Source organism: Squalius cephalus (assembly GCF_949319135.1).
Source record: "Squalius cephalus genome assembly, chromosome: 25".
NCBI lineage: Eukaryota > Metazoa > Chordata > Actinopteri > Cypriniformes > Leuciscidae > Squalius > Squalius cephalus.
Genome location: NC_137146.1, coordinates 21,283,592 through 21,311,135, shown reverse-complemented (window position 1 = coordinate 21,311,135; position 27,544 = coordinate 21,283,592). Strand labels below are relative to the sequence as shown.

At 37.2% G+C, this 27,544-nt stretch overlaps 1 protein-coding gene across 1 annotated transcript in view; it reads right to left on the bottom strand.

Moving 5' to 3' along the window:
• ofcc1 (orofacial cleft 1 candidate 1) overlaps positions 1 to 26,026 on the bottom strand; it is a 99,786-nt gene extending 73,760 nt beyond the window's left edge. Inside the window, exons 1-10 of the mRNA XM_079863676.1 lie at positions 25,970 to 26,026; positions 23,175 to 23,279; positions 22,376 to 22,465; positions 18,453 to 18,631; positions 16,839 to 16,925; positions 15,989 to 16,050; positions 15,133 to 15,259; positions 10,432 to 10,671; positions 4,606 to 4,869; positions 662 to 803 (exon numbers count right to left, since the gene is read on the bottom strand). Of these exons, the coding sequence (XP_079719802.1) occupies positions 662 to 803; positions 4,606 to 4,869; positions 10,432 to 10,671; positions 15,133 to 15,259; positions 15,989 to 16,050; positions 16,839 to 16,925; positions 18,453 to 18,631; positions 22,376 to 22,465; positions 23,175 to 23,211 (1,228 nt within the window). The 5' untranslated portion in view covers positions 23,212 to 23,279; positions 25,970 to 26,026. The remainder of the gene's footprint in view (positions 1 to 661; positions 804 to 4,605; positions 4,870 to 10,431; positions 10,672 to 15,132; positions 15,260 to 15,988; positions 16,051 to 16,838; positions 16,926 to 18,452; positions 18,632 to 22,375; positions 22,466 to 23,174; positions 23,280 to 25,969) is intronic.
• Positions 26,027 to 27,544: the final 1,518 nt, after the last annotated feature.

Here is a 27,544-nt window from a genome sequence, read left to right as displayed (position 1 = left end):
GCCCCAGTGACGTAACGTGAAAACAACGTACAACCCACTTAATTTGCTTCATTTGTTTGTTCAATGTGACTGTGAAGTTCTTCAAAACAGTGTTCAGCACACAAACATATGCCAAGCGTTTTGAAAGCTTCTCTACGTGTCCCATTCCAGAATCATCTGCTATTTCCCAAACAAACGGCAAACAATGAACGCACTGAAAAAAAATTCAATAAGCTAATGGAGGCACACACAAGTGATTGAGCTCTATTAGAGATCTAGCTATTACCCAATCCCGCTTACGTTGACTGCTCACGGTTCAACACAGCAATATGAGCCGGCTTCCGGCTGAGAGTTTTGATTAGAGGAAATATGTGCCATTTGCTCACGCACCAACGGATGATGATGATGATAGCATTCAGTGAGAATTGTCAATCATCTGTAAAGCCGAGTGTCTTATGTTAGTGAGCTTCATTTACAGTGAAAACAATTTGGCCTAAATGTCACGTATTGTGCTGCGTAAATTGGACGTGCTTTAGTCTGAACGCAGAAGGTTCATTTGCTCTGCATGAATGCCCCACCAGATTCTAACTGGCAGCTGCCATTCTGCTTCTGTGTGGGAGTCTGTGGCGGGCCATGACATTCGTTGGCATTTATTCCTGTCGAGGGGGTGCAGAAGTCCTACCTGGCAGAGACGCAGAGGAGCGGGTGGAGGTGTCCGGGTGGGGAGGAAGCCCCTGGCTGGAGCTCAGCTGGGGGTGAGAGGGGATCTGCAGGGTGAAGCTGCGCTCCGGCACCCCAGTGCTGCCCCGCGGGAGTCTCTTCACCTGCACAGAGGGATGTCTGCTGATTGACAAAGACTGATTATGAGAGTTGGCTAATAGATATTGTAGAGCAGTGGCTCTCGACTGGTTTTGCTTCAGGACCCGGATAATTTAGGAACCGGGATTTAATTGTGTTTGATTGGACACAGCCTTTGACATCAACAACAAAACATATGTAAGTGTTTCTCCTCCCTTTTAAATACTGATAAGCTCTTTTTTTTTTTTTTTTGCTATCGTTCCTCTGCACAAATTAGCTTGATTGCAATTTTTTTTTTTTTTTTTTTTCTCTCTCTCTGCTGTCTGTGACCCTTCCAAAACAGACCTGATATTTTTGGGTCAGAAAGTACACCTCTATTTTGACTTTCTTTATGTGTGCATGTATGTTTGTGTTTATTACTTATTTATTTGTATTTATAACTATTTATTATTTATGAATGTATTATTTATTTCTTGGACATTTTAGGACAGTGGAGAATTGACAGGAAATTATAGTTAGAATAGGAATGGAATGCCGAAATTATTTAATCCAGATCCAATCCAAAACATGCATAATAAGTGCCAAGAGAAGTCGGCTACCTTGACATTTTTTTAATTCTAAAATCATGGACTGTTTCACTCCCAGGTGGAATCTGACAATTTGTGGCATTTTCTGTACTGATTTGGGGAGAAATCTGCAGATTTCTGTAGAATTGATGGTAAAATGTGTTAAACAAAGCTGAAAGCATTTTCATATAGTATACATTTTCAACAAGCATGTGGTTGGAGATGTATTTTAAGGACTTTTTGTGAAGTACACACAAAATTCCCTATTTTTATGAATATATTAGATTGAGATAAGTCATTGCTTTGCTTTTTAACTTCATTAAGATGTTGAATAAAAGGATCAATGCTTCTTCTCAAATGTATCTGGATCTGTTTAGTAAAGATGTGGTTTGTTTTCAACCTGGCTCCAATTTCCAATTTACTTGCAAGAGCCATTTACACTCTCTATCTCTCACACACACATAATACAAAACAGGACATTTTCAGAACAGAACAGAGTTCAGTCAGGGTAACTACTAGTGCTGGGTAAAAAATAAATAAATAAATAAATTTTAAAAAAAAGGACAATTGATTTCTCAAATTTAATCCATTCTCACTGAACAAAAACGATCTTGATTCTTAAATCCAAAGAATCGATCTTTCAGTCTATGCTGTTTTCAGTTGATGAATTAAAGTTTGTATAGTGTGCCTCCCATCCAATAAATCACAAAAAGCTTTTTACTTTGTTACTAATGACATGAAACAAAGTCTCCATTTCAAATTCTGAAAATTGTATTAGGAAAAATAAATACTAGGGATGCAGCAATGTATTGGCCAATAATCCATATTGGCCGATAATATCTTATTTTGTTTATAAAAATATTATTTTCACTATCTGTCTTGTTTATTTTAACGTTTGTTTCACACAGGATGAGTAAGCAGAGCATATTTTTTTCGGCGCATTCAGGAGCAGAGCAGAATTCGCGATTGTTTCGGCGACGAGTCTATTTTTGCTGCGCCGCTCACACTAAATTAAAGCCACAGTGCATTGTTCTTGGTCAAAATACACCAGAGTTAACAAGAAAAATAACACATTTCACCATCAAATCATATAAGTGAGGTGCTTCGCAATCATCTTGACATTCTGCGCTGTGAAAAAAAAAAAAAAAAAAAAAAACACAAAAACGCGTCATTGCCAGGAGTTTTTACCCAAACTTCAAAGGCCTGTTTAAATGATTAAAACTAGAGGTGTATCTTTAAGATTACTTTTATCATGTAAATTACATATATACAGCATGTTTTATACATATTTGTGTGGGACAGTATGAGGTGAACACAGTCACAACGCAGCAGAGTATGCAACCCATCATAAATCAAAGCACGGGACAGACAGTGGTCGGAGAACACCAGAAAAAGATGACACAATGGACAATATTCGTCTGTATTTGCAATACCAAGTCGCAGTTCAGCTGAGTGAAAGCACCATGGGTGCGTGCTTCTCCTGTTCATACGCACAACTTCTGCACTGTCCCTGCTCTGCTTGTGCATCCACTGAGAAACAGGCGTCACACTGGATGTGCATTATATGCCCATGTGTCACTTAACCTTGCATTTACCTCAAGAAAGTTATACAATGTTCACAGTTCATTAGTTAGCTATACAAAAACACTAGAGATTAGCTTATTTACTGTTAATTACATATGTTTGAATATATTTGTCATGAAGTGTTTATGAAAACTACCTTATGTGCAACTGAGTATACATTTCAGTTTTTATTTGAGTGCAATTATTATATCTGAAAATAAATAGCAGATGAATATGATATTTTGGGCTTTGTTGTTAATTTTAACCTCTAATATTGTAGTAATGTACCAAATGAGAGGGTTCCCTAAAGTTTTACTGCATTAGTCGGGAGAGATATTTTTCAGAAAATCAAACTATCTGAATCGGTATCGGTATGTAGTGCCTCAGGTCAAGCGGAAAGTTACAGCATGAAATAAACATGAATGAACTTCAGAAGGTATGTTGAAAGATACAGTATAACTTACAGAAATACCTATCATGTCACATTTAAATCGCTCAATCAGTATTTTAACCGTGGAAAGAAGTAGATAAAACAGATTGTAAATGTCACATAATGTTACATTTACCTCAGAAAAGCCACTCAACTTCCAAAAACTCAGTAATCAGCTAGAAAAAAATAACCCTGGAGAGGAGCATTTTGCTAAATGTATGCACTATATTGCATCAGCTAGCACACACCCATGGTGCTTTCACTCAGCTGAACTGCGACTTGGTATTGCAAATACAGACGAATATTGTCCATTGTGTCATCTTTTTCTGGTGTTCTCCGACCACTGTCTGTGCATACATAAATGTATGCACTATATTGCATGTTCATTGTATTTTTACTTAACCTGTTTTCAATATTTAATGTATTTTTGAATAAAATCTGTCACGGCAGTCTGTCATTTTAATGACAGTCACCATTTAATTAGAAACATAACTATGTTATTGTCCTGTTAATATAACGTTATTATAATAAAAATGTCATTATGTTTAATTTAATTTCAAGTAGCTTACAAGTCAGTGAATTTTAACCTTTAACATTATAGTGATATACCAACTATGGTTCCCTGTATAGCTTACAGCATTAGTTAAGAGATATGTTTTTCTTTGATCTAAATCAAATCAAAATCGAATCGAATCGTGAAATGTGTGTCAATGCCTAGCCCTAGTAACTACAGTGGTTTATTAGCATGAGTAACTAATAATAAGGCTTATGCATTAATATTAATAATAATTATAATGATGATGATGATGAAGATGATGATGATAATGATGATGATTATAATAATAATAATAATAATTATTATTATTATTATTATTATTATTATTAATTATAGTATGAATTATTTATGCAATTAATTTTATCACAGAGTAAAAAATAAATAAAAATAAAAGATAATTGCGACTATATCTCACAATTGCAAGTTTAAATCTCTTAGTTTACGGTCAGAATTGTGTGATATAAAGTCAGTTGTGACTTTATATCACGCAATTCTGACTTTATCACACACAATTGTGACTTTATATCACTCTATAAAAAGTCAGAATTGCAAGATGTAAATGTGCAATTGAGAGAAATAAAGTCAGAATTGTGAGATAAAAAGTCGCAACTACCTTTTTAATTTTTATTCTGTGGCAGAAACAAGCTTCCATAATTATTAGATTGCTGTGTGTCTTCAAAGAAGTAAATGTTCAGTACATCTTAAAGGTGTACCTGGAAGTAGAGGTTGCATAGCCAGTGGTCCAGGTCAGTGGAGAGCAGATGCTCGATTTTGCGGAATTGGTTGAGTGAGGAGTTCGGCCTGCCACGCAAGAGAGGGGTCTTGAACTTGCCCTTGAAGAGTTGAAGGGAGCAGTCGCAGATGGGAAATGCACCCCAGCCCACCACACAACTCACATGACTGTGATCACCAGGCAGAGATAACAGCTTGAACACTAGCACACTGGACGGCAACAGATCACATGACGCAGGTAAGACCTGAGAGAGACAGAGAGGGGTTTCTGAGAACAACAACTAAATCTAAAATCTATCATCTAAAACAAATGAAAATTATAATCTATTTGAAACAAAACAGGGAGTTCAGGGTCAAAGTCAAAATGATTTATAAAGCACTTTAAACACAGAGTAGACCTATGCAAGACTAAACTAATTTACATAATAAATAAATAAAAAGAACATTTATATAAACACACACAAACACACGTTATCTAAATGGAAACATAGACTTATATTGCTTTTATATACAGCTAGTTATAAATTCTGTAACATAACTCTAACCAACACCCTAACTGAAAACTTTATTTACACACTGTTTTTTACAAATGAGGACATCCCAAAAAGGAGCTTTTTGGAGGCTTTGTCAGGTTTAGCTCAATTGTGTCCCCAAAATATGTTTAAGTAGGATATACACACAAAATTCAGCACACAATGACCGTTATGTTGTTGCACAATGTACAAGTGCACCTTATAATAGACAGGTTTGAAATATATTTATAGAAGTAGAGTATACAAGCTTGATGATGATGATGATGATGATGATGATGATGTCACACCAAAAAAAAAATGGACATAAAAAAAAATCGATTACAGCACGGCAAGAAAAAAAAAATCCATTTATTTGTTTGTTTGTTTAAAACCCTGTTACTCACCTAACCTATTACTCAATCCAAACTTTGGGTTGTAGTAAAAACATATTAATGAAAGATATTGTAAATAAAAATTGTGGAGATTTATTTATTTATTTATTATATTTTATTTTATTTTTTTAAATATTACATACAACATTAAATAAAAATCATGGGTCCCATGGTCAAAACAGTGGTCTACTGCATTTCCTCTCTAGCTAAAGATGTAAATGTGTTAAATATGATCTAAAGTTTGAACCTAGATGATGAAACATTAGAATGAGATTACAGCTGGTTTTTAGGAAGCCATCTCAGCAGGAGCGCCAGCATGTGACGATCCCAACATGACAGCCGTGACATCACTAGAACATGTAAACCAGGCACATTTAACAGAAAATGTGGTATATCAGGAGAATGTGGCATGAGGAATACCAGCGTTTAACACTCAAGAGATCCTTATTTACCCATCAAGCAAGAGACAGACCTTTAAAAAATGAACTGACAGAAAGAAGCACTTGACTTCATCAATCATTCCCGGAATATTCCATCCCTCCATTAGGAGTAATGGAAAATGGAGAAGACTTGTTTTATCACATTCATCATGTGTTTCTCTTCTAATCGCTTTGTGCTCGCACCTAAAAAACGGCACAGATTCTCTGCGTCGGGCCTCAAATTCATGCCATAATCTCCTGCATTAGACATATTGAAAAATATTTCAGACGCTTAATTCACTGAAAAATAAGCAAGAACATTGCTGACTGTATCAATTGGCAGGGGTAAAAAAAGATTAAAAAAAGAGAGTGAAAACAATAAAATGACTGAGACGTTGTGTTTCAGGCCTATGTCAGTTCTCAAGTGGAACTGCTGCATGCTGGGAATCTATTAAAGCATCACAGCGATCGCATTTCATTCAAAACAGACCTGTGCTTACTGAGCAAACTCCACAAGAGAAAGAGGGAAAAGAGAGAACACAAACTTGAAGGCATACATTGAAAAAAAAAAAAAATTTATAATAAAAAGTTCTACAGACTGTGTCACTGTGTCAAGACTATTTTTTTACAGAAAAAAACAACAACATATGGGTTCAAATAACAACAGCATTTTCATTTTGGGATGAACTATTCTTTTGAGTGGGCTTTCCTCATGGACTGCTGGTCTAATTTTGCTTTTAAACATATCGACTGTTTTTGCTTTAGATGGAAGCGCTATGAAACAATGGAATGAAGAGATGGGAAAAAAAAAAAAGAGACTAAGACTTCAGATTGGCAAAGATGTGAAAGATTCTTCTTATCTTCCGCTTCCTTGCCTGGACCATCACGGCTTTCACATCCCACTTGAAGGAAAGACTCAAATCTGCAAGATGGATCAAACCAGAGCAACTCTAAGCACCAGCCAGAGACACTCAAGAAAAACATGATGAGCTGTAGCTTTCCTCCTACTATCGCTAATTCCTCGTTTCCTCTGCGAAAGCTGCGAGGAAAACAGACAAGATGAGGCGAGAGCACACGGTAATGTGGGCAACAGCAAAAAGCAAATGAGCCAATTACAGACAAATCTGATGGAAATCTTCGAAACATAAACATCAACAGCAACAGGATTGGCTATAAATAAGAGCTGGTAGAGGATAGAGGAGACTGACACTAGACAATCTCAATGGAGCGCTAAACGATTGCCTGCCAAATCAGAGCCCACGGTTTTGGACGAGAGAGGAGGAGTATTCAGTTAAAGCGGCCCACTTTATGTTCTTTGTGTCAGATGCTTCTGTCTGCAGATATAGGCCTGACTACACAAGCGCATGCTAGATTTAGGGCTTTAATTATTGAACTTGATCACATTTTTAGGATCTTTATTTACAGTGTTTGCTAGGCACTTCTGAACAAAATTTCTGGTAGAATTATATAATATATAATAGAATTAATTCAGCCTAAAACAACTCAACTTAACTCTCTCATTCAAACTTCGTTTTGAAGATTATTTCAGTTTTTGGTGTGCATGTCAAAATTAATTAAAAATAAATAAATAAATAAATACAATTTAAATGATTTTGAGGATAAAGTTGTAATATTAAAAGAATAAAATTGCAATGTTTTAATATTTCAATAATAGGCCTTTTACAAGAATAAAGTAAGGTTACAAGATTCAAGTAGTAGTTTTAGAAGAATAAAGTTATAGCATTATACATTATACTTTTTTTAAAATATAAGACTACACTTTAATCAAAACTTTATTGTTAAAAATGTCCCTTTATTCTCATAAAAAGCCTATTATGAGATTAATTTAATCAATTTTTTTTCATAGGTGTGCTATTTTTTATTAAACGATTAATGTCTGCCATTGACTTACACGTATCCTTCATTGGTTTTCTTTCTTACAGTACATAAATAATAATCAGTCTCTACTTCCAAATATTTGCATACAGTATATATTTGCATATAGTTGTGTTTTCACCACACAAGTGACTGCATTGATTCTCATTCACACCCAACAGAAAACAAGATGCATTCTAAAGCAGCATTGGCAAAACTAACCTATAACCTTAACACTATTCTTTTGCTCTGAATGGCACTAATATTTTCTTACATGCACATGTAGTTATTTATTTTTCTTATTTTTCTCAGTAGTTTTACTTGAATTCTGACACCACTGGAATTCAAGTTTCACAGTATTTCTACTTCATTTTTATCCCAATAAACCGTCAGCTCTTGTATAATGAATTATAAATTTGATTTACGTTCACACACTAAATGTCATGTTAGAAAAGCAGCTGTTTTATTCACAGTGACTGTCCCTCAAGTCAAACCTTGAGCTTTCAGCAGCAGTTTTTAATACAGTCTCTTTCCACTTCCATACACACACTGACTGTTTAATATCACATTTCATAACCCTCCTTCTGACTTTATATTCAATAACTCAAGTGGAACTGCAGTGAGAATAACTGGAGTGGTTCTGTTTTGGAGTTTAGTCCTGTCTGATGACCGACACATTTGATTTTCGCTGGAATTAAGATCACTGAAAAGCTCAGAAGGCACACCATGTCAAAAGCATTTTCCCTATCCTTGTGTGGGTGTTCTGCACAAACCCAAAGCTATAACATTGTGCAGAATGCAGTCAATCTATAAAGTGTATTTTTATTGCATGGCTCTCTGAAATACCTGATTGTGATTGGTGGCAACAAATCGTCAAATGTTTTGTATAATTGTCCTAAATGTCTCACGAACCGAAGCTCTCTGACAACCTCCATTCAGACAGAGGAGCCCCGAATTTAGTGATTCAGGTAGTCTGGAATAGTATTTTAGCCTTTAGTTAAATATGATTGTTATTTTTATTTCTTATACATTATATTGTATTTCTTATGCATATGTTCTGATTATTTTATGATTACTTTAATTCCTTTTCTATGTTAAGCACTTTGAATTACCATGGTGTATGAAATGTGCTATATAAATAAACTTGTCTTGCCTAATGCTTCTTGGCACCACTATATGCTTTGTTGTTTTATATATAAACACTTTTTTTTTTTTTTTTTTTCAGTATGAACGTATTAAACTGATTTTTACTACAAAAGATCATGATTAAAAAAAATGCTGTTCTTGTGAACTTTCTATTAATTAAAGAATCCTGTTTCCACAAAAATATTAAACAGCACAAGCACAACTGTTTTTTTTAGAATTGATAATTATAAGAAATGTTTCTTTAGCACCAAATCAGGACATTAGAATGATTTCTGAAGGATTGTATTAAAGTAATAATGCAATAAAGTTTTTTTTTTTTTTTTTTTCATTAAAAAATGTAAAAAAAAAATCAGCTGCCACTCCTTTCGTTTTGTTGTTCATGTTTATTTTACGAATACATTTATGCTTAACATCAGCCTCCTTCTTCCCTGAACTTGAACTTCGTTACAGTTACTGTACGTCTCTTAAAAATGTACATTATTTTATTTAATTTTATTTAAATTAAATTTGTGTTAATTTTATTTAATTTAAAGTGCTGAATTACTACTTATACAGGTCACTTAATTTGACAAATTCAAATTGTGGGGTAATGCAGCACTGTTTTACATGGTCAAAGCAATCATACTAAAAATGCATTTGGGTGTGTTGAAATTTATATTATAATGTTACTCTGTATGTCAGCACTTGTTGTGCATTGCACTGCCCACAGCCTAAGCACAAGCGCTACTCTTCAGCACAATGGCAACCACAAAATTCAAAAACATTACAGAAACTCTTATAAATGCCCAACATAACTGAAAATTAAACACTAAAATGTCTTTACCATTACTGAAAAACATAAAAAAACACTTAATCCCTAAATGTACTCTCCTAATGCAGTCACTTGCAAAGCATTCAACAGATTTACAGAACTACAAATCCACTGCTCAGTTAGTTATACTGTATGTCAACAAAAACGTTTAATGTAATTCTAACAAAAATGGATTATATGAACTTCAGTTTTAAAAAAAGTTAGATTGAACAGAATGAAATTAAGATTTGACAAAATGTTCAAAAATCGTATTACTTTAGCTCATTTTAATTAGACTGAACAAGAGGCAAAGACAAATTGTTGAGAATACCTTTGCCCTAGGTGAGCTGAAAACAGAATAATTTTTAATACAATAAAACATTTTTTTTAGCTTATTAAATTGTGAAAAGAAATCTTATCACTGCTGCCAAAAACATGACAAATGCCCTCAGTGTTGTACGTCAGATGACAGACGGCCTCTCTTAACAGCGCCCGTGATTGATAGTAGTAAAATACCGCAAAATTCCTAACAAAAAGGTGATGAGGTTTGATTGCTGTGCTCTTTAACAATCATTAAATCAGTTCTATGAACATCAGACATTTTGTTGTTGGGGTTAAATAAACGGCAGTTCTGCGGGTGTCTCAGGAGGGCAGTTTGCTGGGGTTTTCTTACCATGTAGAGGCTCTGGTTAATGTTGAGCTCTGTGTCACAGTATCGGCCCTGGTGTTCCACGGGTTCTGTGCTTCCAGCCCACTGCTGCTCCTGCAGACGAGACCAGTGCAGCGTTCGGCCGCCCAGTTGAGTCTGAAGAGACACGCTCAGTGAGTACAGACCTCTGGGCAGCTTCTCTCTCACGGCCCTCAGACACAAAACAAGCACCTCTATGGGCTGTGGAGTCCGAGTCCATTCCACCTACACACAGAGAGAGAGAGAGAGAGAGAGAGAGAGAGAGAGAGAGAGAGAGAGAGAGAGAGAGAGAGAGAGAGAGAGAGAGAGAGAGAGAGAGAGAGAGAGAGAGAGAGAGAGAGAGAGGGTGAGATAAACATTTCACTATGTAAAAACAATGATTTATAGAGAGAAAGAGAAAAGACTTTGAAGAAAACAATTTCACTTACATTGAAGATTCTATTCTCTTCTACTATTTATTACAGCTTTATGCTGGATATTTACACCAGATTTGCCAACGCTTGTAATCTTTAAAAAAAAAATCTGCATTTTGAGATTTGTTTGGGGATTAATCAAATGTGAATGGAATAATGAGTTGGCTATTCTTAATGTTAAAATTATACACACAGGCTATGATCAGAATGCAACACTGGCGTACAATTTATTGAATAATGTGCAGTATACACTGCTGTATACTGATTTTGAAAAGTTTTTGCATTATTTGACAAGTTTCAAACTGTAGTATGCAAAATTGTTGTCCCACCTCATTAAGTAGCATGTGAGTGGCACTCAGTTATCATCTAATATATATATATATATATATATATATATATATATATATATATATATATATATAATATATAATATATATATATATATATATATATATATATATATATATATATATATATATATATATATATATATATATATATATATATATATATATATATATATATATATATATTATACAGTGAGGAAAATAAGTATTTGAACACCCTGCTATTTTGCAAGTTCTCCCACTTGGAAATCATGGAGGGGTCTGAAATTGTCATCGTAGGTGCATGTCCACTGTGAGAGACATAATCTAAAAAAAAATGTTTCCAGAAATCACAATATATGATTTTTTAACTATTTATTTGTATGATACAGCTGCAAATAAGTATTTGAACACCTGTCTATCAGCTAGAATTCTGACCCTCAAAGACCTGTTAGTCTGCCTTTAAAATGTCCACCTCCACTCCATTTATTATCCTAAATTAGATGCACCTGTTTGAGGTCGTTAGCTGCATAAAGACACCTGTCCACCCCATACAATCAGTAAGAATCCAACTACTAACATGGCCAAGACCAAAGAGCTGTCCAAAGACACTAGAGACAAAATTGTACACCTCCACAAGGCTGGAAAGGGCTACGGGGAAATTGCCAAGCAGCTTGGTGAAAAAAGGTCCACTGTTGGAGCAATCATTAGAAAATGGAAGAAGCTAAACATGACTGTCAATCTCCCTCGGACTGGGGCTCCATGCAAGATCTCACCTCGTGGGGTCTCAATGATCCTAAGAAAGGTGAGAAATCAGCCCAGAACTACACGGGAGGAGCTGGTCAATGACCTGAAAAGAGCTGGGACCACCGTTTCCAAGGTTACTGTTGGTAATACACTAAGACGTCATGGTTTGAAATCATGCATGGCACGGAAGGTTCCCCTGCTTAAACCAACACATGTCAAGGCCCGTCTTAAGTTTGCCAATGACCATTTGGATGATCCAGAGGAGTCATGGGAGAAAGTCATGTGGTCAGATGAGACCAAAATAGAACTTTTTGGTCATAATTCCACTAAACGTGTTTGGAGGAAGAAGAATGATGAGTACCATCCCAAGAACACCATCCCTACTGTGAAGCATGGGGGTGGTAGCATCATGCTTTGGGGGGGGGGATTTCTGCACATGGGACAGGGCGACTGCACTGTATTAAGGAGAGGATGACCGGGGCCATGTATTGCGAGATTTTGGGGAACAACCTCCTTCCCTCAGTTAGAGCATTGAAGATGGGTCGAGGCTGGGTCTTCCAACATGACAATGACCCGAAGCACACAGCCAGGATAACCAAGGAGTGGCTCTGTAAGAAGCATATCAAGGTTCTGGCGTGGCCTAGCCAGTCTCCAGACCTAAACCTAATAGAGAATCTTTGGAGGGAGCACAAACTCCATGTTTCTCAGCGACAGCCCAGAAACCTGACTGATCTAGAGAAGATCTGTGTGGAGGAGTGGGCCAAAATCCCTCCTGCAGTGTGTGCAAACCTGGTGAAAAACTACAGGAAACGTTTGACCTCTGTAATTGCAAACAAAGGCTACTGTACCAAATATTAACATTGATTTTCTCAGATGTTCAAATACTTATTTGCAGCTGTATCATACAAATAAATAGTTAAAAAATCATACATTGTGATTTCTGGATTTTTTTTTTTTTTTTTTTTTTTTTTTGATTATGTCTCCCACAGTGGAAATGCACCTACAGTACGATGACAATTTCAGACCCCTCCATGATTTCTAAGTGGGAGAACTTGCAAAATAGCAGGGTGTTCAAATACTTATTTTCCTCACTGTTTATATATATATATATATATATATATATATATATATATATATATATATATATATATATATATCCTGTGCAGTGTGTTCTGATGTATCCTGCACATTTTGAAAAATGTAGTAGGTCATGCAGCAGAACAGAACATTTGCATGCTGTGCTCAGTATACATATTAAATACTACAGCAACAGTAAAAGTAGTATGCAATAAGAAACAGAGAGATTTCCAGGAAATAAAGGTGAGGAGGACGTTGCATTTTTTGCAGCTGCGCTGTAAGGGGCGTAACGCCATAACACTAGCCTAGATGACATTATAGCAGCACGCTGGATCATTAACACTTCTCATCCCTCACTTTCTGGCACGCAGACCGGCTTTTGCTGAAACCTCACTGACAGATCAACAAAACAAGCACTGCAAACAGGAAACAACCCCCCCCCCCCCAAAAAAAAAACAAAAACAACATACACTCATGCATACACACAAAAAAACTTATTTTCTTTCTAAGTATAGCCTAATATTCCAAGATTAAGCTTTCTCCTTAATTATTTTCATTTTAATTAGTAAATCTTAATTAACAATGAACATTTACCCTTAAAATTTTTGGCGTGAGAATGAAGGAGGGTGGGGTGGGGGGTTTTGGGGGGAGCTAGTGAATAAATATGACAATCTTTTTGAGTCCTGAAGGCAGGATTACCGATGCAGGCAGGCTTAGTTATTAAACACGTTCTAAATTAAATGCCTCCATGAATTTTGTACAGAAATATATTTTCATAGTTTTGCATGCCAAATGTGACATTTTATATTTGAGATTCATCTGCCACTGTAATTTTGGAAATGTCATATAAACAAAGATTTTGTCATTTACCAATGAAATTACTATGCGTGGCAGGTCGACCATTGCTTTTCTGGCTGTGCGGGTTGTTTCAAGTCAGCAAGCCATAAAATATCTTTATCTCTCTGAAACACAGCAATTTGAGAGATAATGGAACAGTGACTGGGGGGCACGGATGCCAGGCTGAGGAATTATACTACAATCTCACTGCGTTTACTGCCTCCCTCAAAGCTGACTCTCTGTCTGCAAACCAAGGCTGCAGTTACTGTTAAGGCCCTCTTACAGGAGTCATTACAACGCAAAACCTCGCTACAACAACTGAACTATCTGCTTTGGCTGATATCCTCTTCCTTTAGATTTGGTTAAGTCAGAAGACTTAGGTGCAGCTACCTGTTCTCATACGCTTTTATTCTTTGCAAATTCTCAGGAAATGTGTAATATGTCTGCCCCCATGACTGATATCATTAACAGGATACTGAACTTAATCACGTTATTTGATTCAGCTCTATTAGTGTGTAACTCAAAAGAACATTTAAAACATTCACATTATTTCTACCTTTGTATTCTTTATTTATAATTTCAGTCAATTTGCATTTGCCCATTAATCAGCATTACATTTAAATGGGTTCAAATATAATTTGTGCTTTCACTAAATTGCAGAATTTTTACATGCTGTTCAACCTTTTTATGTTGTGACATTTCTGCCTTTTAAATAATGGTTTGATCTTTCTGACATCAGATTTAAGGGAGTGACATCAGTCTTTTATGACCACATGGTTCAAACAGAGGCAAGGTTATCTTGCAGTTATTAGTTACTCAGTATATAATTGATTGTCATCTTTAAACTTTGTTATAGGAAAAAGTGATACATTTTAAAGGAATAATATTGTTCTTGGCAACAATTAAAAAGAATACTGTCTGTAAGTAATGTGCTGTGGTGCAATATTTGCTACTCTGGCTGGTTTGCTAGTTGGCACTTATACAATTTGCATTGCTTTCAAACCTGTTTTATAGTGTGTTGTTTATTATAATGCACATTAAAACTGAGTGATACCACAAGCTTTTCATAAAGGCAGAGAGATGTTCACTGCAAGAGAGATGGTGTGCATGTGTGTGTGTGTGTGTGTGTGTGTGTGTGTGTGTGTGTGTGTGCGCGTGTGTGTGTGTGTGTGTGTGTGTGTGGACATGTTTTTCTACACCGGTGGGGACTTAAACCTGAATGCACACAGACTCTGTGTGTGTGTGTGTGTGTGTGTGTGTGTGTGTGTGTGTGTGTGTGTGTGTACCTGCCACTGGAGGTCAGATTTGATGCCTAGTGGCTCTGTGTTTTCTGTCTCTTCAATAATTTCACCATATTGGTCGAGGATCTCAGCCTGCTGTTGACGCAAAGAATTCTGCAAGCGATTCTCCGCCCTGATAATACACATACAGACACGTTTACTTTGCTATCTAAATGAGGACATAGCATAAATTTCTTTAAATCATCCTTCCAATTGAGGATGTCAACAAAAATAATTTTATGTAAACCCAAATGTTAAGCAATTAGTAACCATTTAAAATAAATAAATAAAGTAATATCAGATATCCAGGCCACACTAGATGACAGATTCTACAATACTGCGACTGAAAGTGTTGGAAATCTGTTTAAAAAAAAAAAAAATAGATGTGTCACAGCATCCTTTGAATATTGGTGGTGTGGCCTTGATCTGATACAGACGTCTAATATGACTAACAGCCACCCAGCGCTAATATGAGAGGACATGGAGAGGGTCATCTAACAAACCTCTGCACCAGTGTCCAACTAACATCCCTGATTTCATTAGATCAGTCTGTGTGGCGCTGCACAATTATTAAAAACTTAAACACAGCCGAGCCTGCAGGCCTGACACTCAGAAACAGAGAGAGAGCGAGAGAGGGAGGGCTGTAGACTGAAGTGAACAGGATGAAATTGATGCTACTTTGCGTCCAATGACACGGACAGATTTCCTCGCCTTTGGCAACTTACCCAGAATGCACTGGTAGAGACAATACAATGTGGAGTATATTACATCTCCTCACAAATGTCAGCAAAATGTAAATGGCTTTGGAAACACAGATTAATGATTATTTCACATCAGATTGGATGTAGAGAAATTCACGCACCGCTGGAACACAGAGTAGAGTCTGTCCTGCAGAACAGCTTCCTCCTCATCTATGTGCCTGATCTGCAGAAGCAAAATAATACACATTTAAATATTACAAAAACTTTTGATTGTATTCAATATTATGAAGAAACCCAATTTTAAAATGTGACGTAGCACATCAACTTTAACAGTGATCCATGATAAACCAGACTATGTCACATTAAAAATGATAATGTAGAGTAAAACGTTTCATTTACTAGCAGTGCTTGCAATGCAGCGTAAGAATAATAATAATAATCAAGGTAAATTTTGCTGTTGTTATGACACTCAACATGTATCTTGCTCAAATAAATGAACACAATGGTTATGATTGGAACAGAATACTACTGCAAAATAGAATGCATTACGTGAACAGTGCTGAATCTACACTAAATATATTAGCAATAAGATCATCTGGTGATTCTTTGTATAACGAAACTGTGCAAACTATTGACAGTAAACATGTTATATACTGCATGAATAGTAAGATTATTATGGTAGTATGCTATTGCCATTAAAAAAAAGACTGAAAAACTGAAAAAAGTTTGAAAGGATTATGTAACCGGATAGTTCTGTCTACACACACGCACACCCACACACACACACACGTGTGCATGTATTTTATTAAGAATACATACTATTTATACATGTTCTATGGTATATAATTGTATAGCATTGTCCATGTTAGCCTGTGACTGTGTGTTTGAGTGATAGTAGTGTGATTGATGGGGAAAGACAGCAGAAGGTCTCAGCAGCAGCTCCTGTACCTCAGGAAATCTCATTTGACATACCTACAGTAATCTTTCCTTTTTCTGGACACACATCAGTACCTTTGAATTTCCCCTTAAGAACGACATTACTCTCTGCTTCCTCGCCCACACCTTTTCCTCTGTCTTCCCTCGCTCTGAACGCTCTTCCTGCCAAAAAGGAAAATCCATGTTCTTGTTTAGGACCAACAGACTGCATTCTGCAGCTGTATGTGCGGCTAACTTGAATTCAGAACATCTAAAGAGACATGTTAATACAATCTTCAGGCAAACCCTACAGACACACACCGCAGAATTCAGTCAGCACGTTTAAAAGGCTTTATACTAGCTGACTGACAGTGGTATATCCTGTGCTGCTTAAACACACATTGTGAAATAGCTGTGGAGTGCGGTAGGGATAATGTTGTGTTTTCCGAACAGTTGGAGAGCAGAATAAAGCTCTCATCTGCAGTCGCACATAAACCAAGAGTGATTATTCAACACACGCCATGACTCAAACATAACCATTACATCCCATCCGCTCCTTACGCATTCATTTCTCACTTCAACTTCACATTCTCTATTTAATGTGCATCTCTTCATTCGCATTTGAGTCATATGTTGCCAAGACTGATTACAGCTTGAATATGTTGGCTAATTCTGATCTTGTTCAACGTAATTTAGCATTTTGTGTTTTTGACAATTCCTCCATATGGAATAACATTCAGTTGAAGATTGAAGCGTCTAGAATATGGCCTGCAAAATCTCAGATTAGCTGACAAGCTCCTGATTTTTTAGCTTTGGTTTCAAATGAAAAACAAAACAATGAATTCAATGCAGACATAAATAACATGAACTTATTGTACATTATATTACCTATAATGTACATTCAAAGAGGGTTGTCACCATAAACAATACATCTGGGCCACATATACAAAGAAATATATACCAAAAAAAAAAAAAAAAAAAAAAGATATATAAGGTCATCCTAGTATAGGATGGAAAAAAACCTGTATAACCTAGTATAGAATACAAAATTAAATTTCACAAAAGTAAAAAGTCACATTGTGTGAGTCTACTTAGTGAGCATTTGGCAGTATGGTTATGTTGTACTTTAAGACAAATCAAGCTCAGTCAAAAACAAATTCAATAAAGATAGTGGATGAAGTGAGAAATGTTGATTGTAAATACAGCTTAGCAACATGCTAATAAATGTACAGTAAAACTGTTGGACAACAAATTCAAATCAATTCACTAATTTTAGTCAGGATGCTGCACAGATGCAGCACAACTTCCTAGATAGTACAAAAAAAAAAGCAGCTTGCGAAGTTTTGGAATATAACTGTCTAAGCTGTTAGACCACATTAATGAAATTTTAAGTTGAGCTGCTCATGCGGTTGGTTTGATTCCAAATTGTGTCATGTCTCAATCCCATTCCCTCCATTTGTCAATAAAAACTAGAAAAAACGCCTAAAATAACACAAGCAAAAGCATAAAAACTGAGAGTGCTGAAAGAACAGTATATTCTGAACAAACCCCGAAAGCTTTGTTGATTAAAATAAAAACTTTGTTGTGTCATCTCTCGCGATTTGCAGACAGACTGTAGACTGGGTGTAATAAGTCCGGTTGTGACATGAGCAACTTCAGAGCACAGATCATTCTGACCAGCAGAGGCTTATGGGCTTATATATAACTGACCTGTTCCAGCACGAGTTTGCCCACTGGAATCATGTCTTTCTGCACACGCTCTCTGAGCTGCTCCACATACTGAGGGATGACCTCCGCTCTCCTCTCCAGTAGCTCAGTCCTTCGTCGATCCCTCAATCCATCCTCAGCCACTGGTTCAACATCCTCAACATGCTCAGACACCACCATACCTACCATACAAATGCACTATGGTTATACATCAAAGACACGTCAAACACAAATCTAAAGAGTCAATGATAGTGATGTTAAGCCCCGCTCAGAGGTTTAGACACATTCCTCATCTGAACCAAATTACACAGAAGCACGATTTAATTAAACCAGTGAGTTAATCAAACAGAGTAGTGCTAATGAAGCCCTAATGTGATTGCACTAGTTTCACAGTGCTTCACAACACACAAATGGGGAAACACCTGGATCAAGTGCAAAGATACATATTAGGTCTGTTAAAAAACCTAGTGAGCTGCCTACCTAGACAGCATTTAAGGCAATCACAGGCACTCTGCTGATGTAATGGATGTTCAAAAAGATAGATACCTTCATTTGGCCCAATTCTAAGGTAGCACGGCATGTATCCTTCATGCATAAGGCAATCTCATAATACATTATGACAGGCTCAGTGAAAGCATTTATCCAAGCTGGCAGAAGCAGCAAGATGCTGGTTATAAATGTAATTTATTCAATACCAAAAAGTACTGATACAAATAGTTAAATTCAGTCCAAATAAAAATGTACTTTAATATAGTCCAATATTTGTGTTTGTTGTATTTATTACTCTTAGCCTATTATTAGAACTTGCTAACATTCAACTCTTATGAAATCAACTGCTCTGAAGGAGGAGCTCTATTTTTATTTTTTTATTTTTTTTACACATACTATTTGGAGTGTTCCAAATCCAGAAGAAGACAGCAAGGCGGGTATCAAGGTTTTGGAACAGAGAACCTCAAAAGTTGGTTGCATTGAGTCACGGGGCCCTATTTTAGCGATATAAGCACATGGTCTAAAGCGCACGGCGCGAGTGCACTTAGGGCGTGTCCGAATCCACTTTTGCTAGTTTAACGACAGGAAAAATGGTTGGCGCACCCGGCACATGGTCTTAAAGGGTTGTCTCTATTCTCTTAAAGAGTAATGGGTCTGTTTTGGGCATAACGTGCAATAAACTAATCAGAGTCTCATTCCCTTTAAAAGCTAGTTGCGCTCGGCATATTCGCTATTTACATGGAGGAATTTGCAAACTAGAGAAGCATTCAGTTTTTCCGCTTGCAAACAGGGAAAAGGATCTGCCCATCTACAGGTCAAAGTGCGCGCGCGTTGTGGACCTGCCTATAGGTGCACATTACTAACGTGCTCTTTAAATAACAAAAAATATATATATTGCGCCATTGACTTTAGACCAGGGGCCTCATCCTCATTTATAAAACTGTGCGTAGGAACCTTACTAAAAGTGTACGTGCGCCCGAAAGCCAAAAATGGAGTACGCAAAAAAATATTCAGACTTATAAAACCGTGCGTACGCCAGAACCTGCGCAGAATTCACTTTATAAATCCCAGTCAGCGGAAGATTGTGCGTACATGCGTCTCCACCCGAAATAACCATACATGGAGCTTACAACGCCTAGTTTTACTATGCAGATCCTCATCTACATATCATTTGCATATGATTATTCATCCACGTGATAACTTAAACGTTATCACGTGGATGAATAATCATATGCAAATGATATAAACGGTACAAGAAACATTACATTAATACAAATCAAGTAGTTGTCTATCCTTGCCTTGTTTTTGAATAGCCTACATAAATCAAATAGTGTAAAATACATTTCAGAGAAAGTTTTTCTCAATCTTTTCCACTTGCCGAATTGTATTTTTAATTGATTTATATTTTTAATGGAAACAGATAGGCCTTGGGCATTATTTGCACGAAACTATTTTCTCAGACAATCTGGTATTATCATGATAAGCAATTATCTCTGTGGTTAAAACATTAAAGCACGCCACAGGAAAAGTGTTCAAAAACAATCGCATCCACAAAAAATATTTCTAATGATTGAATTTAAAAAAATGTTGTAACTTCAGTAATGATTTCATGTTTAAGTGTTTAACTCCATTAATTTGAATGGCATATTTAATATAAATGTTTATATCAGAAGTATTTTATTTATTTAAACTGTTATTTGCGTCAGTTTCACTAAACGGCTCAACACGCTCGCTGCCGCGGACATTTAAGAAGGAATGGATATTTGCTTCAAGTGACAGGCTTGGTGATTGAAATTGTATTTGTATAATCTTTCTGTAGGCTATATGTTTAATTTTCTTTAGTTTTTTTGTATAAAAGTGACCAAAAATACATTTAACTCCAGTTCACCATCGGTGTCGCCAAAGTGCTCCATCTCCAAAACGTTCGTACGCATGGGTCAGAGTTTGCGTGCAGGTGCGCAAATTTTCCCGTCAAGTTTTTCTTTATAAATCCCACCTTTTGCGCAGGAACTGGCGTACGCATGTTTTCAGCCCCGTTTTGTGTGTACGCAAGCTTTATAAATGAGGCCCCAGGTTTCAGTTGGTTAGTGTGAATGTCCACTGTCTATTTTTGTCTATTTCAGTTGTCTCAAAATAGCAATGCGCCAACAATGTGCCTGAACACACCTCGTTTTCAGACCAGCACGCCCATGGGCACACAAATGGTCGCAAATGCATTTGCTATTTAAACAATGTGGTGCAGGACGTGAAAATGATAACTGTGTCGGGCTGAAACTAGCAAAAAACACTTGCATTGCGCCTGGTGCTGCATTGCGTTTAGTGTATGATAAGGCCCATGATGTTTTGTCTGCCACTGGAAAGAATATTTGAAGCGCAAAATGGGTTCCCTCAGAGTTTTAATCATTGCATACTGGACTGTGCCCATTCTGCTAATGATGCTCCAAACCCATTTAAGTGTTAGAAGTGTGGAGATATTTAGAGAATTAGCAGATTTTGGACTACAGGAGGTGGCGGTGAAGAAGGCTTGCAGGCAATTGTCTCAAGTCTATTGTGACTGTGTTAAAGCCTCATGGATGGATGCTACCCATGATCGTCCTCCTCCTTCTACTGTTTGTGTGTTAATCCTGTATCCTCTTTCCTTCTGTTTCTTTGAAGGATTTTATGAGCATTCTAAGACAAAAGTGAAGAGGCTAATCTATATACTCCAGCTAAATCCACAACAATCCAGTTGAGTGTTAGACAGCTAACACCGTATTCGTGTGTACCGTGAGGCCTAAACCCAATGACGGTCTGGCAAACCAATTACAGCTGCTGTGCGGTACCTCAACCGATCCACTGAGAGCATTTTACACCAAGACAAAAGCAGCATAAGCCCGACACTCTACTTGGGAGAGAGTCTTAATCCGACCCTCTGCTAATGGGACAAACACTGGAGTCACACACAACAAAGGCTCTCGCACAGGAAGTTGAGCTCAGTGCCTACCTGAGAGCTCAACGCTTTTTTGGGGAATTACATCAAAAGCATCCTGCTGGGTAACAACATCCTACATGTAAAATCACGAGCATCTCATAATGAAGTTAAATAGAAGAGAATCAATATTTTATGTAATTTATTTCCACAACATTCACATGATGTCTCCACAGAACAGAGCCTTGTTATAAGTTCAGCCCAGTGTAAAACTCTACTGCTCAGTGGATGCTCTTTCAAAGTTCATATGATTTATATTTCATTTACGCATTTACTTTGTTTCAAAATTCCTAATGATAAAAAACAAATCTCTCTTGAAACTCTAGAAGAGAGATTTTTGAGACTAGTTTCTCAAGAGAAAGGTCTGAGTAAGCAAAGTTTCCATTTGATCCCATTGATGGCTGGGAGAAACAATTGAGATATTTAAGACATTGTGTTTTTTCTTTACAAAAATTCCAAAAATCTTTACCTGGTAAATCTATGACAGTGGAGGCGTCCTCTTCATGAAACATTTCGGAAAGTTTCTCATAAAGGTTCCTCTCATCTTCATTCATAAACTCTGGGAAGAAAAATCAAATTTGAATAATATTTCAGCTGACGGATGGTACATTTTATTGCTGTGCTCTCAAACACCTCTCACTGACTGATTTTGCATGGATTGCAAAGTCCAAATGTAACATAAAGGAACATATGGCATGAATTTCCAACAACTGACACTAATTCCTGACCTTCATTTACATTAAATGATTATAGCTCAGAGCTAATAATAACATGCTAGTAAGTCCAATGTAAGTCGTATGACAGCAATGAAATTTATGCAAAATATAATTTGAAGGTGTCCCCACCTCTGGAGTGTCATTATCAAAGGTTTGTAGGTTTGTGAGGATTGTGGAATATTACAGGATGGTGATGTCCAACAGATATAGTCAAAATGGCTTTTCTGTTAATAGCCATGTTTCATTATAACATGCATATGACTTTGCTCCCCAGAGCATGCTTTTAATAGACGCGCTGAGGTGCACATAGCGATATTGGAAGGAACCCCCTTCATTTAAAGGAAGTTAAGGAAAGCATGGGGATCGGAAATGGAACTGACCAATGACAGGTGACCTTCGGCAATGACAGTCACAACACCGCTCAATCTTGTGGCCCAATGGTAAAAGTATTTACATAGACCGGCCCGCCCAACACGCTGACAGGCTGTGAGTGATCTCGCTCACCCCACTTTAATGAACTGAGATGGCCTATTATGAGAAAAAATGGCATACTTAATTCCAGCTCATCTCTGCCTCCGACCCCAGTCATCCTGCACCGCCTTGGGTCACCCTCCACCGCCGACGAGGGGTCAAAGTAATTTTGGGCACCTTCATTTCCTGTGGAAAGTCCAGGCGGGCAAAAGAGAGAAAAGAGAAAGTGAGGGGGGCTGATGGTTGGTTGGCTGGGTGAAGTTAGTGATTATTAGAAGCACATGATGTGAAAATGTTAATTTTGAAAGTCCACACCGCTCTCGCCGGCTGGCACAGGCTACCTGATAAGGCCCCGCTCGGTCACGTTTCCCTGATCTGCACTCAAGAGGGCCCGACGCTGCTCAGGGGCCTAATTAGCATGCTAGGAAAGGTCAGAGCAGGCAATCTTTTAAACACAACCTGCCATATGTTACCTGTGTTCAAAAGAACTAATAAGAAATGTGTATAAGTAAAGGAGCCCTGAATTTCAAAGACAATACCCTAACACTGCTCCGGGGTCATTGGTCAGAGAAAGAGGGAGAGAAAGCGAGAGAAGGAGCGACAAAGCAAACGCTGTATCCCATTGACTTCTTATTAGCAATTGCTGACCTTTGGGCATCAAAGCGTCTTACCAGAGTTTTATTGAAATCCAGCAGCTTGAGGGTTATTCCTGTTAAACAGTTACTGCTCTCTGCTCTTCACTACTCAACACCTACATATCTCAACCACAGGTTTGGCATATTGAAAATGGCTCGAAAAACTGTGAAAGATGCATCCGAGCAAACCTTAACTATAAAAGAGCTCATATGCTTAGAATTTCAGTTATACTACAAATTAGCAGAACTGATGGAGGCTAACGAAAAAGCGACCTAAAATAATTGTTTTTCAATGAGAACTGTCAAGTATTTCAAATCAGAAATAAAATCAGTAATAAATTTGACTTCTAAAACAATGGAAAAAATTAATAAATTTGGAAATCATGCTAAACCTGTATTTTTCAGTCTGATCCTGCCAATGAACATTGCTACTACCTTCTACCAAAAAGGCAACTGGATCTTTAAACCCCAAACTGGGACTTTTTATTCCTTCTACAGCCATAGTGAGAGTTGCAATTTCTCTCATCAATTTATTTAAAAGTATATCCTCCTACTGATACTGTCTCAGTTTCTGGCGTCATGAACAAACGCGACTTTTGGCAATGCAACAAAGTTGTGTTGACTTCATGCAAATGAGCAGCGATGTGAGGCTGCAACTACCAATGGGAGTGCACACAGTGATCCCCTGCCTGATACAGATTGACCTCAAGCGATTTAAACATTGTCAGTGTGAACGCCCCATTTGACTGACATTCACCCATCAAATAAATTAAAGTGACTTGAGTCTTGAAGTAAAGCACTTTCCACGGTAAACACAGTTTGGCTTCCATATCTGTTTTTGTTGGAAGGGGCTGAACATTCATATTTGCATAACGTTGGCGGTCTTTGAAATTATGTCTTTGAATTATATCTTTGATTTAACTACATGGCCTGGCCATCTTCCAGTGTTTCTCATCTTTAATCAAACTCTCCTCTGTTCTTCATGCACACTATCAATAATGTAGAGCTGCAAAACAGTTTGATGCTGCTAGAATAACACTGATCTGTTAGGGAGCATGCTTATAGATTTAGGGTGGGGAAATCAGGCCATTTTCGTACATGTAAGTAAATACATTCTCACATACATGCTGACAGAATTTACAAAAACAGCCAAAAGACAGCTTCTCTTAGGACACAATGATCTGTCCTTTCTTTCTTTTTTTCTTTTGCAGTGTGAAATGAACGTTGATGTGGTATTTATCAAAGGAATTGAACACAGCGGTTTTACTTTTGAAATTATGCATAGGCAAAAGCTAAGGTTTGATCTCAGCTTGAATTTGATAATCATTTGAATTATTTACATGCGGGAATATGCCTGCCAGCTAAAACACTATGTTCATTCCAGTGCTCTGTGAGCTTTCACAACACACACAAAGACAGGAGCCGTCTGAAATTTAAACTCCACTCCAACTTTCTCTTCTTCTGTTTTTTGTTTATTTACTTGCTCTGTTGCCTATTTTGTGGTTTCAGTTTTACGTATTGTATAATATTAAATCTCTGTTATTAGTAATATGAAAAATAGTTAAATGAGAAAAAAAGCAAATAAAAAAAGTTCTCATTGTAAGTAACTCTCATGTTGAAGTACAGAAACTGCAATCACCAACAAATATATATATTTTTTATTTTATATATTTTTTTATAATTATTATTAATGTATCAGTGGTGTGAAGTGCTGTGTCAAAATGGGGAGACAAAGACTCTTTATTTAGAGTCCCCTTGTGGAGAAAATCAAGTTTTAATGTTGTGTATAGGCTATATCTATGTGGTGTTTTTTAATGTGCTTTAAGACAAACCATGTGCAAATTCATGTCACCACCATTGCTGAGTGTTTTCTCCTTGTTTCCGACGTCACAAACTACCTTGTAACCAATCATGTAAATGTGCTGGCGGGCTTTAGCATATCATTAACAGCAAACTGCAATGGAGTCACTCTCGAGAAATGCCAGGTTATCCAGGTATTTTTTTTCTGATCAGAAAAATCGGGTAGATTGCACAATATAGCGGGTTTATGATGTATATTACGATGTTATAATGAACTATACTGTATGCTTTTCTCCACTGACGTTCTGAGTTGTTCAAAGCGTTTCTGATGATAAGAGGCAAACAGTGATGGTGAACGGGAACATAATTTGCATAACATTAGCAACATATTATTAGCTGTTTGATGACATAGTCAAGCAAAAGGCTAATCACATTAATTACCGTTATGTGTCCGACGTTGTAAAGAGCGATACCAGTAAACAGCGTTTACCTCAGTAAGTTGGCAGAGTGAATCTGTGAGCTGACGTGAGTGGAGGCGGGGCTAATTAGCATATTCATGAATCTGCAGATACTAAATGAAGCAAGGGTGTAGAGTTGCATCCAAGCTATTTTGAGGCATTTTTTTTTTTCATGAAAAAAACATTTAAATATGTCATTTTGGTGATCAAAGATAAGTTTTAAGAGATCAAATGATTGCCTATAGGGGGACTTTAACATTATATATTCCAAAATACTAACTAAAGGCAGTAAAAATTTAAACAATACATTTTATTTGTGATCTGATGTTCAGCTGTTCTTTTTATGTCAACTTATTTTCATCAGTCGTCAAGCTCGGTAAACACTGGTCACAGACATGGAAATGTAGGCTACCTTTAATTTCACCCAGCTGATTGCTCACTAAAACCCCCCACAGTCAATATGTTTTCAGGGGCCTCATTTATAAACGTTGCGTACGCACAAAAGAAGGCGTACGCCGCTCTCTACGCTATAATTGGTATTTATAAAAAGCTAACTTGATGGGAAAATGTGCGGTCCTTCACGCAAACTCTGACCCAGGCGTACACACAAAAACGGGTGAAATGAGAAATGGCGACACCGTCAACAGATGGAAGAAACACATGAAAGTGTGTGAAACTGTAGACCGTTGTGTAAAAGAAATGGCAATACTGCCTCTCATAAATAACATGAAGACTTCACAAAGCAAGTCTTACAATTAACAGCCTACACAAACACCCGTTTGATTGATCTGCAGTGTAAAACAAACAAAATCAAACGAAGATTACAACAGACATGCAAATTAACACATATTTGCAAAAAGAAAAGTGAAATATGTTCTGCAATAATATTGGCATGTTATGTCATCCGGTGCATCTGGCGAGTCAGTGTCCCCCTCCGCCTCAGTCACCACTCCACTTAATAGGGATTCCCCAATAATTGCCGCCAGTCTCTCATCAAGAGGGGTCAGCTCCGGTGTCCCCTTTCCCCCACCCATGGCAGACACACTCTGGTGATGGAGCGCTAGACGCTTTTTTGCATCGACTTTGATGTCCGATCATTTCTTTTTTATTTCGGTCACGGTCCGAGGCGTCTGCAGAATTAACGGCGTCTGCAACCTTTTGCCACTCAAGTGCCTTTTTGGCATTAGTAATGCCCACACTGTTCCCTCCAAACAACATTGTACTCCTCTTTTCCACCTCCCCAACGATAATTTCTACTTCACATTGAGTGAAGTTACGTTTCTTGGTTTTCCTCTCTGTGTTTGCCATGATTTCGCAATCGATGAATATTAACTTGTGGGCGTTTCACAAACTATTTATGGGCAACTATGGGCGTGACATGAAGCCGTAAAAGCTGCGCTACATTTAGAATTGATTGTGATTTATTAAGGGAAAACTGCGTAGGATGTGCGTGCGCACGGTTTTATAAATCCGAATATTTCTGTGCGTACGCACGTCCTATGTTTCATCTGTGCACCACTTCTGACGCAAATCCTACGCAAAGTTTTATAAATGAGGC